Source organism: Pezoporus occidentalis, unplaced genomic scaffold, assembly GCF_034315485.1.
Source record: "Pezoporus occidentalis ecotype Australia unplaced genomic scaffold, CSIRO_AGI_Poc_V1 ctg7, whole genome shotgun sequence".
Classification (NCBI taxonomy): domain Eukaryota; kingdom Metazoa; phylum Chordata; class Aves; order Psittaciformes; family Psittacidae; genus Pezoporus; species Pezoporus occidentalis.
In genome coordinates this window covers 6925444-6939469 of record NW_026916052.1, presented here as the reverse complement: position 1 = coordinate 6939469, position 14026 = coordinate 6925444, and the positions used below count along the sequence as shown (strand labels likewise).

The 14026-nt window shown below is 36.9% G+C and overlaps 1 protein-coding gene across 4 annotated transcripts in view; it reads right to left on the bottom strand.

Moving 5' to 3' along the window:
• Positions 1-14026, bottom strand: part of PRKN (parkin RBR E3 ubiquitin protein ligase) — a 725154-nt gene that overhangs the window by 359947 nt on the left and 351181 nt on the right. For all 4 annotated transcript variants that reach the window (XM_062641870.1, XM_062641872.1, XM_062641873.1 and 1 more), the window contains exon 6: positions 1399-1514. In XM_062641870.1, the coding sequence (XP_062497854.1) occupies positions 1399-1514 (116 nt within the window). The remainder of the gene's footprint in view (positions 1-1398; positions 1515-14026) is intronic.

Here is a 14026-nt window from a genome sequence, read left to right as displayed (position 1 = left end):
CAACAAGAATATCACTAAACTTCACTAACACATTTTTGAAAACCAATAGTTAGCTCCAGGAGCTGTTCAGCTAAGCAAATCCAGAAAAGAGTCTTATCTCTTTCTTCTCTTTAGGATTTTGCCACAAAATGGAGGAAAAATTACAACTTCATGAACATGAGTGAATAGGCCTGTACTGAATATATCAATTCAGGAAAATACCAACATAACCATTTCAAATTTTATAGAAATGAAGCCTAACTAAGTATATTTATGGCTGATATTCTTCCCTCTTACTCTTGGGAAAAGGTGAAAGCTGGGCTCAGAACGGAAACTTCATATTATCCTTAATTACAGAGAGGTTAATGATGCTGCATACTTTACTGGGGACAAGCTATCTAAACTAATTCAGCATGTCCTGCTTGCAAGGTAGTCTCTGTATGTCAGTGCTGTAAATGCTGTGTATATGGGAAGCGATGGACAACGTACTCTTCTCTGCACTGCCTAATTATCTTTTAATCTCTAAGAGTCATTTTCTTGAGCCAAATAATGTCAGCAACCAACCAGCTGTTATCAATGCAGTAGCATGCAAGCACAACACAATATAATTATGCCAGCTCTGTGATAGAACCAGAACAACAACCTATTATTTTTAACAGGGAGTTTACTTCCAGGAACCCAGCTTTTCTTCCCCCAAAAGATATCTGCTACCAGATTCAACCATGCTTCCCGCTATCCTGTAAAATTTTCCTAAATTCCTTCTAATGCAAAATCCAGACTAATCAATAGCAGTAGAGTATATAACATGGTGTTATTAGTTTTGAATTCCACCCCAAAACATCTAATCAGGAGATAAATGTGTTTCAGGTAATTCTTCACAGCAATGGTAGCTGTCTTTCTTGGGCAATTAGTTTTTAATCCACGCATTTGCAAGTAACAGTGTTCTTGAATGTATGTGCCCACAGACCATACGATAAGATGGATTACAGTATTTAAAACTGCAGCAAACAAGAAGATGAGAACAGATTCACTTTACTTTGATTTATAAAGCAAACACCCAAAAGTTCCTTTCTGCAGGAAGAGTTTGTCCCCCTCTAGATTCAGGCTTTCTTTCATTGGCTCTTGAATACGGATTAGTATCAAAGGTCTACACACGCTACTATCTTGACCACCTGCGGTTGTAGGAATTTAAGCAGTTATATCTCCATATGCTACTCAATTAAGGTACAGAAATATAAATTGTAATCATGCCAGCAAAATAAAAAAGACACACCTCAAAACGTGGCTCATACTCCACCATGATACTAGGGAAAACAAATGCTTAGTAGGAAAAACAGCAGAGGAAAAAAGCTCCTTGAAATTGATGAGTAGTCTGAAGCACCAAGACTGTGCATCTCTGACAATTTTTGTTGTACTTACCTAATATCTGTGCATGTTATACATGTGATACAGCGACTGTTTGTTGTAACGAGGTTCAAAGACACAGATGTTTCACTGTCACTGGTAGGGTGTGCTCCACATTTAAAGTAAAACTCCTGAAATATTGAAGGAGAGATAAAGAGAAGATCACATACCTGCTGCTCATGTCCTTTCTTTATCTTAAGCTAACTGACATATGAGACAACAGACAAATTACCACTGCCAACGGAAAAAGGAGGACAATCATTAGGAAAGGCTTACAAGGAATTCTTTGCAAAAGTACCAGTCTAGGTGAGTATATTGTTCAGTGATTTCCTTAGCAAAGATCTACTTGTGTACTAATTTGGTATCAGTGTGGCACATTCTATGATTTTCTGGATTTATAGAAAGCAAATTTAGTCAAGACCAGAATACTAAGCATTGTCACTAAATGTAAACATTGCCACACTTTCCTTGTTACAGATGTTACCACTTTTTGAACTGTAAATCACAGAATTTTAGCTGTAAGTTAGTAATGTCCGGCTTTGCTTTTGTGATGTTGGAAATCTAAACAATTTTTACCCTTATATTCAAGGGAACTCACATTACATTGCAATTACATATTATACTGTGTTTGAATTAAGTTGCTTGAGTCCATAGTTCTTTATATAGCCTCTTAAGACTGTTCCATTAGCATAATGCTTTCTATACAACTGCATGTTTTGTTCTCTTTTCCACTGCACCCCAGGGAAAGCCATACCAAACATGCTGTGCTTTGATAAGCTTTTGTTATAAGAGATTGTTTTAAATGTCCAAATCACTTTATGCATATGTAAATACTGGCAGTCTGAAGACATGTGCTTTGCAATAGGAGCCACAGATTAAACTCTGCAGTCCTTATTCCTATAAGACTTCTTTTTCCAGTATCAAATTGTGGAGGTTTGAAACAAAAACTTTAAGCGCAGAATAAATGAAGCGTGAATTGGAAGGTAAGGGTATAAAAGCATCAGAAGAAATGACAAGAAAGTGGCATAAATTTCTGACAGGTGTTGATGGCATCAAGATATTAAGATTGCAGATGATTCTCAGGACAACCAAAACGGGGGAGGGAAGGAAGAGGAAGGACAAAGGGAAATAATAAAGTGCAGCAAAGGAGAAAGACACAGTGACAGTGAATAAAATCAGCAGCATTTCCAAGTGACTCACAGAGGTGGGACAGGAAGAAGGGAAAAAATTACCATTACTGTCAACTTCTTCAGGGTGCAAAAGTCACATTCAAAACTCAGCATTAACAACCCAAAAGCTGTACAAAACCATTTGCTTGGCAGTGTTTCCCAGCACCACTCTGAGTTCCTAGCTAAACTATCTGGACACATATTTTGGTGCTTGGTAGTATACGAAAGCAAGAGAATGAGTGTGGCTGAAAGAAATCAGTTTTAATACAAAAATTACTTTCCCTTCTATACAGACTTGCACTGAGATTTCATGACAATACGGTATTAAAATGAGTCCATCGCCTTGAGCTTCACAGTAGGAAGTCCTTCATCTGCCAAACAGCTGTCAACCACTGTTTCTTCTCAGTGATGACCATTTAGAGATATTCTGCATTTTCACATAAGACACATACAGTACTATGCAGTAATACCTCTAAGGTGAAAACTGGTAACTGGGATATAAGAAGTGTATTAATACAACTTTCCTCTTAGGTTAAGTCAACCCTGCTTCTCAGCACCAAAATATACATTTGACACAAAATATTCAAACTCCACTATAAGTTAAGGACTCACTGTCTGAGGCATGTGCGGTAGCAGTTTAAGAGAACTAAGGGGTCAGAGTATAGTTTAAAGGCAAATAACTAAAGCGTCTTTCTGTCTGGTTTCCTAACATCAGGAACTAGCCCCAAACAAGAAAACACTCTTGAACATACCCTTATGCAAGACTTTAGACTTTCTATGGTTTTTCTTTTGTTCAAGACCCAGTTACAGACACTTTAAACATCAGCTCAACTTGAAGCATTTCAGCAGTCAAGAATGAGTCAGTGGAACTACACCTTCACCCAGAGTACCTGAAAACTTTACAAAAATCTGTAACTTTATTTTCAACCTTTAAAAATATATCCAGTAATCCTTATATTATTTAATAATGGGTTTTGGAGCTCGGGTTTTCTTTGCCTTTTAGTGTGATTTTACTTTTGATTTAACTAAATGGGAAGAAGCATTTATTTCAATGGAGAAGTCTTGGAAATATCTCCTTGCTTCAGTATTACTTCTGCATACAACTAAGGATATTGACAACTCACTATTTCAGAACAGAGAAACTATGAGCAAGGAAGCATACAAAAGAAAAATATATTTCTTTAAAATTAGTTATCCACTATAATAAAACTTCCTTTGGGTCAAAAGCAAAGAGAATAATAGAGGAACTGAGTTATAAAACACTACAAACAGCTTTAGACTTTTCGCTATAAAGCGCCTGTTTATTGATTCTAATTGGTTTTGATAATACCTAACAGTGGCTTCAAGTTTCTCATCATGAAGCCTGTTTAATGAAGATGAAAGGGAAATAAAGAAATACATTTCTTATTCCACACTCAAAGATATACGGGATATTGCCCAAAACTCAGAAGGGAAGGAGGAAAAAAAGGAGGAAATTCAAGATTCTTGTGCTACAATCCCAAAATATTTTTTCTGTAGTGTTAGGAAAATTACTTCTCTATACTTCTGTTTATCAGGCTGGAAACTGCTTTAAGAAAATTCCCCTATTAATTATATTTACAATGTGTTTTGGTGTTGTTGAATGGGGGACATTATAGAATTTGAAAATACTATTTTTATTATTTATATTAATTTGAAAATACTATAACAACAGAAAAACATTGTCTTCTCCAAAATTATTCACTGAACTCCCTGCTTGAATAAGCTGCAATTAAAGAAATAGCAAATTTTAATATTGAATGCAAACAGAACAGAGAGTTTGTTAAAATTATAGGGAAAAGAAAATCCCTGAACACTATGGCAGGTATTTGCTCAGAAGAAATCTTTGAGATTAAAGAATAAAAAAAGGTCATTTTTAACAAATGTGTTGAGACTAGCAGTACAGTAAAACTAACTAACTTATAAAATGATACCCTTTCTGTTTGCAAGGGTGATCATCCCACAAAATGTGCAGTTCTGTAATAGCAACACAACATTCTTCATCTGCAGGCCTGAGACATCAGTGCTGTGATGGGAATTCAGAAATACAGGGAGAGACCGGAATCTGAAAAACTCCTTATGCCGAGCGCCTGACAGTTCTGAAATAACATGGGCTGCTTTTCCACTTTTTTATTTATTTAAATCATAGTAATAAACATTCTGAATGTTCAAAGGCTTCTAAGAAAGTCCTGAACTCAATTAAGTTTCCAGTTGCAAATAAAGATTTATGTGGCCTGGTTTTACACATTATGTAAATGAAAAATCCACAAGTATTTTTGATACATCTACCACATTTCCCAGAGACTTAACATACTTCTTGTAATGCAAACACAACTTTTTTTATGGCAAGGCATATACATATGAAGTTTTAAAGAAATATAACCCATCAGCACAAGTTGGGTTATCCAACTTCTTTCAGCAATAGATTTGCTGAAAAATATGTAAGGGGGAGAAGAGTTTTGTCACTTCTCACTCTTCAGCCTTGCATGTCAACAGGCATGTAAGTACACCTATTCTTTTATTTAGTCTTTCACCCAGTGTATGATAGCCTAAGGAGGAAAATGTGCTGGATCATTTAATCCAAGTCATTTATGTTCCAAGGTTAATCTCCAAACAGGTAGAGAGACCCTGGAGGCAGCCAATTTAAGGCTAACCTTCCAATTTTACCGCAGTCAGTCATACAAGCAGTTGTCACTTAAGCTTGACATTAACATTTCTCTCTATACTTGTCTTCTATTATGCTATTTGAGACAATACCAGAATTTTAACTTTATAGTAAAAGGCCTTTACAGGGTCATTATACCAAACATAAAAGGGACGGTGTCCTGGGTTCAGCAGTAGCAGTCATTTTTCTCTTTCTTGGTAGCTGGTGCAGTGCAGTGTTTTGACTTTTGGCCTGGGAACAGAACTGATAACAAGGATGTTTTGGTTTGGCCAAGGACTTTGTGAGCCTCCTGCTCTACCAGGGAGGAGGGGAAGCCGGGAGGAAGCAGAGACAGGACACCTGACCCAAACTGACCAAAGAGGTATTCCATACCACAGCACCTCATGCCCAGGATGCAACTGGGAGTTACCCAGAAGGGCTGGGAGTCTGCAGGGTTGGAGGAGGTATGGGTCGGTGCTTGGTTGGGCTTGGGGGGGGGGGTGAGTTATCGGTTGGCTGGTGGTGAGGTGTTGTATTCTCTTCCCTTGTTATTTCCTTTATCATTATTATTATTGGTGGTAGCAGCAGTGATTTGTGTTATACCTTAGTTACTAAACTGCTCTTATCTCAACCCATGGGAGTTGCATTCTTTTTGACTCTCCTTTCCGTCCCTCCGGGAGCAGGGGTAGGGCAAGAAGTGGGGGGGAGTGAGTGAACAAATTGCCTGACTGGGTTTAAACCATGACAGGCGGGCAAAAACTCATGCAGTTTATGTCACTATCTGACCACTTCTGTAATATTTAAAAACAGAACAAACCACATTATTCCTCCTTTCTGCACTTGTGTTCTCTCATTTGGTACAAAAATTTCTGATAAATGCATGTGTGGGGAGATTGAGTTCAGTATTTCTGTACCACAATGAGTAAGGATATCAAGAAATTACTGCAAAAGCCAAGACAAAATTTATTGCTTTTCTTAGTTCGGAAAGCAAGTAGTTTTATGGTCACCTTCTACTGCAGTAAATACCTTTAGATCACTTTCTTGCCTAAAGGCATAGGTCCCATGAAATTGTGAACATTCTATTAAACACTACAAATGTCTTCCTTTTGGCAGTGTACCTGACAGATTGCTGTTCAGAGAAGGGAGCAGGCATTGGTCTTCCATACTTTGTCATATTCTTCACTCCTGTTATCACTTTTGTGTCATATAGCATCATAAAATGTGCAAGGGGAAAGAACAGGTTCAAAAATATATGGCCAGTCTTAGCTACTTTTTATGAAACTCAAGAAGAAAATGCTCAAAAATACATATATAAAAAAAAAAACAAAAAAAGAAACCCCCCACAAAAAGAATCCCCTCCCCCCCCAAAAAAAAAACACCACAAACCCAACCCAAACCTTCTCTGATATTTTACCAAAAATATCTCTCTCTACAGTCTGCCTTTTCAAATAAACATGAATTTGCATACCCCTACCTGCTGACAAGTGAACTTCTATATAGATAAGGAACCAACATTAGAAAAAGACCAGTCATACATAAATTGAAGAGTCTTGGTCTGAAACAGAGTAAGGCCCAGAAGAAACTTTACCCTTTTGATACATGTTCCCCAGTCCAGTTTACTGCACTGTCAGAAAAAACAATGCTCTTTGCTAACAAGTACCAAGACAGCCTGCAACTCTGCTGATGCACAACATATACACATGAAGCTACAGGTTCCTACCCCAGCTTCTCATTCACTCATGTAAAAGACCCTATGTAACTCAGGCTTGGAATTTCTCATTACCATTTCTTAACAAGATGGGGACCCTACAGCATTTTTTCTCCAAATGAGACACTCGTATTTATTTAGGATTGATAGGCAAAGCCATTTATAAATATCCTAGAGCCATTAAAGGTGTAGTTTTCATTTTTCAAATTATCAGCACTCTTAAATCTCCTTTCATCTGTATCACCATAATTATTCCCCTGAATGAGAGAAAACATCAACACCATTGTGGCACACTGCTCAGGTGATGCTTCATTTTACTATCCAGCTGAAAAAATCTAATATTCAGTGAGTTAGAGGACAGGTTGAAAGAAATCCACTTCAGAACACTTTTGAAATCAAGTATTTCTTCAGGAATGTTCTGGAAAAGATTAGGTTTAACTCTGAGCAGAGACACCTTAAAGTTCCCAGGAGAATTGCAGACAGTGGCTTTTCAGGAATAGGACTATCTCCACAGTAGGAATTATCTCACATGCATAACAGGCACTGCTTTTAAAGTGAAATAAGAAAAAAGCATTATAAAAGCTGTGTAAGTGTATAAAAAGCATTTGAATTAAACTGGCTAACTAATATGAGGAAGGCTGTACAGCCAAAAAATTAATTCTTTGACATTACAGCAATCAAGTCTTAAATAATTTTGTGATAGACTCAGGAATGTGTTTTAGTCATAAGACAGCTCCACTTCTGTGAGCCAAGGATATTTTGACTAGCTCTAGCTACTGGAAAACGTCTTCCTCAAAATAGTGGCGTGCACTACCAAATTCCCAGTTCCCTTATGCAGCTCAGCAGGCACTACCAAGAACCTCAGATCAGGTATTTGAACATTGAGAGCATCACCTAGGACTAATTACTTAGTGAATGCTACCCTGCATGGTTTGTTTCTACTAACCTAGTACTCCAAAACCTAAACAGCTGTTAAGATCAAAGGAAGAAATTTTTAACCGTAATTAAAATACTTGTAATATAATTGGGTTTGGAGTCCCAAAACCACATAAATACAACAAAAGCATCCCTACTTCTACCTAAACGTCAGAGAGCAGTCTTCTGTTTCTTTTTACATTTAAAGCTGATTCGGAGCTGTTATTGTAACATTTGTACCTGCAAAACTAACCTTAGGCTCTGCTCCTGTCATTGTCACTCCTTTCTATTAAGATGATCTCCATTCAAAAATATTTCTTTTCTACTTTAGGTCCCCATCAAAATCAAATCTCTCTGGATTTCCTGCAATTCATAAACTCCATGCTTGATCATGATACCAATACATAAACACTCTTCCAAAGCGCAGCTGACTTCCCTAAGCATGCAAGCCTTTAAGATGTTGGTCACTTCAACTGTTCCCAATGCTAACAGGAATCTTTCAAAAGCAAAATCACTACATGCAGTCAGCATTTTTTTTCCATATAGAAAAAAAAAAAAAAAGGATTCTTGAAGTAGTTTTTCTATTTGAAAGAGAAGATCCTGTGGAAAACTCAGCGCCTGATCTCAGACCTACATACTCAGAATTGCAGTAGAATAATCAGCAAGAATGAAAATAAAATGATGTCACCAACACCAGTATATTTTATATACATTTCTACCCAAGTTTCCCCACCCTTACACTTTAAAATCCACAGAATCTCTGCTGTAGGACATGCAGCAGAAGGGCAGATAGGCAGCTCATGGATGTGATAAGAAGCGTGAACTTTGAAATAAGTGCCTTTATGGGATGCAAGGAGAAAAACAGATACCCTGGGACAGATCAAATATCAGAGTAAGCCTTGTTAAAATACTACTGATAATTAAGCTGACCTCAAAAATAAGTTGAAACACCTTTTGATGTGAAGAATGACAATGTAGTGCTGATTACATTTCAGTTTATAAGAAGCATATATTTAATCTGGCAAGAGACAAAAGCAGCATAAAAATGCAGAAGAAATATGAGCATCTCTCTAAATATCTGCTTTCTGACCAAACCCCATTGCCCTTCTCAAAATGCCTCTGGCTAAAAAGAATAAAGATCTGTTACTCATGAGGAAAGCTCTTTAGGATGATTATGCTTTGCCAACTCTTCACTGAGGCTCTCAGAGTATGTTTGGTCTCAGTAAATACATTAACTCTGACCTGTGTGAATAACAAGGGAGGGAGGGAGTTAACATTTTAAATTATTACATTTCCAAGAACCAGTTTTGGGGGAGAAATGTTCCTCTCCTGCATTTTTCCAAACTTTCTTTTCTGTTCAACAGTAACAATTGCAATCTAAATGTCTCCAAGTGACTAAAATACACACAGTATTTCAGAGAAAGAAATATCAACATATCTTTAGAGTATCTCCTTTTTATTCTTAGTCAAGGCTGTTTAAAGTTCATGGAAGAAAAACTTTAGAACTATACAGTTTTACTTCTTTCTCTCAGAATCAAAACATATTCACCATTTAGTTGAGGATATAAAAACCAATTTGTTGCATAGAAAAAATTTGAACAGATAGCTTATGATATAGAAAGCATTTTGAGTTTAGTGGGATTATGGGATGGAAAATGTACATGCTGTTCAAAATTCTTTACAAAACCCAATTTTTTCATCCTGACCAAGTCACTTAAAGTTTTAAGCACATAAAAATATTTAAACACTCATGGTAAATGATTTTAATACATTTTCAAGGGCTACAAAATTGGTGAAACCTCTATTCTCACCCTGTCCAGACCTCACACTTATTCATGTTCTTAAAAAACAACAGCCATAAACCCGACAAATAACCACCCAAAACAAACAAAAAAACCCCACAAAACAAAAAACACCCCCCAAAAAACACCTAATCAAAAAAAAAAAAAATAGAAAAAATCAAACCCAAAAAACCCCCAAAAAAACACAACCAACCAACACACAAGCAAGGAAAAAAAGAATTTGCATATTTATTCCTTTTGCAAAGGACAACATTTCAATGTTTTGTTTTTTTCCAGAATTTACTGGAAGAACAACAGAAATATTATTCAAAAATTAGTAACAGGACAGCTGTAGCTACAATTCAGTTTTAATAAGCAGACTAATTTGACATAACCAAGATTATAATAATGGTTAAAAAGCATTTACTATCAGTTTCTGAAGGAGCCATAAATTCTTATATGTGATTTTCAGTGATTTATACTAACATGGCTGCTTTTGTACAATGATGCATACAGCTTATGTATCTAATGTCTCCACTACAAAAAAAAAACAAGTATTACATTTCAGTTAATAATTTGTATTCAAATATTAAAAAAAAAAAAGAGGTGGATATAAGTAAGTTCAAATAACTGCCATGATGGGCTATTAACTGTAAAAAGCTACAACGTCTGGCCTCTGAGGTAACATGCAACTATAGTTTTGTAGGACTTTTGTGAGTAAGAAAAGTAATGAAAAACGCAGTGCCTATCATGTTATTCTTTCATTGTCTACTAGAAAAGACAAAGTGCACAACTGCCTTGGGAATCTCTTTGCAGCTGCTGCCCACACAGTGCTACCTCAACCACCAAGGAAAGTACTCCGTGTGAAAGTGACTTTACAGCAGCATTTCTCATTTGTTTTCCTTGTCTAAAGGCAGCCACACACCATACTTGCTTCACTTCTCTGCAAGCAGTGGCTCAAACAATCCTGTCACTAGTTCTGCTGTCATTCCTTCAAATAACAATATTTTCATGACACAGAATGAACAGGACTCCCCAGCATGATCTAGCTCAGAATCTATCACCCATTTTCCCACTGTATAGACAAAGAAATATGAAGGCTGTAGGGCATCATGTCTCAGAAAATTACTCTTTGCCTAGAATGTTACCTTGTAGTGGAATCAAAGGCCAATCAAAGTGGAATCAAATAGACAATAGCCAATCAGTCACCAGAAATGCGTAACTAACATCACAGGTACTATAATGTCTGTGGTTTGTAAAGATACAGTAAAATCATTATAAGCAAACAACTTTTCTGTGAGAATGGCTATGCTTTCATATAAAATAACCTGAAAGATGTTAACCTTCCTTGCCCCAGATGTTCACCACCCTTCCCTCTCTCTGCTCTGAATTTATTTTATCCATTTTTCCTTTATAAGTACAATTTCTGATCAACACTAACTTCTGAGCTGAACCAAGACTGCAGTTGTCAGGAAGATTAAATTACCTAGCCGACGCTCCAGAGCCCAGCCTAAATTGTTCTGTTGAATTTGTTCACCAGGTTTTAACATTTATGAAACAGTTTGTTTTGGAAAACTCCTTTGAATTACTTGAGCCAAAGAAGTCTCAGTTTCAGAGTAGCTACTTAGGATGTATTATAATAATCATATACTGAACATTAGTGCTGATTTCTAGGACTTAAACTTTCCAGTCAGCCTCTTTTAAAGTAGAATCCAACTGCCTAGATTTGTTACCAAGTGCTTCCTGTAGAGAATCAGTCTTTTGAGCTTAATTTCCTCTGGCAATCAGACTTGAATTTTTATGTGAATGTAAACCACAAGAAGGGTTCAAGGAGACAAGAAACTCAAATACTATCTGATATTAGATCCTCAGGCTGTATTTCTTATGGCACAAAAAGCTGTTTGCAATTACAGGTTTGACTGACTTGTTTCGTTTCCAAGCATGCTAACAAGCACTTGGGGTAAAGATCATGATCAAGTACTCAAAATGACTAGAGGGTAAATCTGAAATGCATAAGAAACAGGACTCCCATGCTTGATTTCTAAACATTGCACACAGGTGACATAATGTTGTAAGGTCTCCCATAGAATCTTACTTTGAGCTTCAGAGAAAATCCCACAGAATTAACAAATCACAAAATGTTTAGGTAAGCTACATCATTTCTTTAATTGAATGCTACTTTTCATGAGTATTCTGCATGACACCACCATTGCCATGGTCTAGTCTGTAAATATTGCTGAGTTTCTGCAATACATACAGTAGATTCACATCCATCTAGTCTTATTACAGCTGAAACATTTAAATTTTGTCCATGCCTTAATACTAAAGGAACTGGTCAGGTTTGAAGCTTAAAATAAAGAAATAAATAAAAGAATAATAATAAAAAAAGTATTTTTAACCCAACAGCCATCTTACAAAAAGTTAGTTTTGGTTCTAGGTTTCCAGCCTTCAGCTAACATCATCAATGTCTTAGAGCCTCACATCTATCCATTAACCATATAGATGATCTACAAGTCTGTAATGTAGCTGAAAGGAGTAGTAAGACACCTTTCATTTAGCACTAAGGCTGCCTCAGGGGGAGCATCAGTATTTATGCGAGGATGCTGGGCAGACAGAATTAGGCTGCAATACTGCAGGAATGGCTCTTTGCCTCATCACTGTGTCTCAGCTCTGAAAAACTGGATGGCTTGTTCTGTCATTTTTTTCTATGCCTGCCATAGATCAGAATATGAATGAGGACAAACCAACCAGGCAAGACACTGCCCAGCTACATTGGAAACAATGAAAGGAGAAGAGGGAGGGTATGGCAAAAGTGTCATTTTCTCCCTTGGAGGTTCTTACAGGTTCTAGATGTTCTTGAAAGTTATAGATGGCTGCAGTAAATGAAGTGAGCTGAGGTGACAAACAAACAAAACCTGCAAAAACACCACACCAAAAACCTCTTCCTTTTCGATAATATCATACTGCAAAACTCACTGAAATCTTAGCCATAAACTAAATTTGTTCTCTGGCATTTAATGTTCTTTTTATATATATATGTATATATATATATTCAGTATATACAGATGAGCTAGATATACTATACATGTAAGATGAGCTAGAAGAATGTACACAAGTCTCAATGGGAATTCCATTGTCTCCTCTATACTTGTTAGGGGAAAAAAAAAAAAAACAAACCCCAAAACCCCCCAACATTTGCACTGCACTCTTACCTATACTTTCTACCATAAGAAATCTGAAAAAAATGCAGAAAATAAGGTAAAAAAAAGAAAAAAAAGGCATTTAAACTTATTTCATGTGCATAGCAGTACAGAATCAGCCAACATCTATCAGTAATTGACAGCACAATATCCTATCTGAAAATGCATTTTTCTGTTATTACAAACAGAAAAATGTGGACATTATGTCTGAGATGATTTAATAAATAGACATTATCTAGTGCAGATGGCTATTTGCACAGGTTTAACACAATGCTGATGGTGCCTTAATAGACCATTTTCACTGAAGTGAATTAATTTGGTTTTCCCAGCAAACCACTATCTATTTACACTGCCTGCGTTGTAAAAACAAGTAGCACAAACCCCAAAGAATTGTTTTTTCCCAAGTTAAAAAATTATGTCCAGGGAGAATATGGCTACATCCACACTAGCAAACAGCTTATGGTTAAAGAATATCCAAGAGCATTTCTGGGGGACTGAGCAGAGTAATCCATACAGTTGTAGTGTTAGCAAAGGTCCCCGATATGTTTTGGCTGGAGCCATTTCTCATAAGTACTGTTAAGGAGCAGGCACACTCAAGCGCTTTTCACAGTGTGTGGCTGGCCTCCCTGTTTAGGGTACCGACAAAACTTACCAGCTATAGATAAGCTATGCTCTGCACTGCCTAGCTTTCAGACGTGAGGAATTTTACCAGCACATGTGATGTTGGGGTCCTGCTAAGAACAGTAAGCAGGGCATGGTTTGTATCTACTACCAGAAACACATTTTCTTGCTAGGTGGCAATATTTCCTGGTCTGATTTCCAATAGTCTTCTGACCAGACAGTTGACTATGGACAGGACACTTCTACCTTACTCCATTGTAGAACACCTCCTACGCCCAGAATTTATTAAGTAGATTTCTACCTGTAGAAATAGCTGTCAGTCTGGTATAGCTAGGGACCTGAACTAGGCTCTAAGTCCAGATTCCTGTCAGGTACCCTGAAACTCCTCAGTGCAAGCCCAGACAGGCAGCATATCCAACCTAATTGTTGCTGAGAACAATCTAACCTTCTCTACAAGCATGATCAATATGTAAAAAATGAATACAGAACACAACTTCATGCAAGAATAAGCTTTTTTTTTCCCCCAAGAGATATTTTTGCTACAATATGCCATCTCCTAGGTAACCAACCCGTGCTCTCTATTCTGA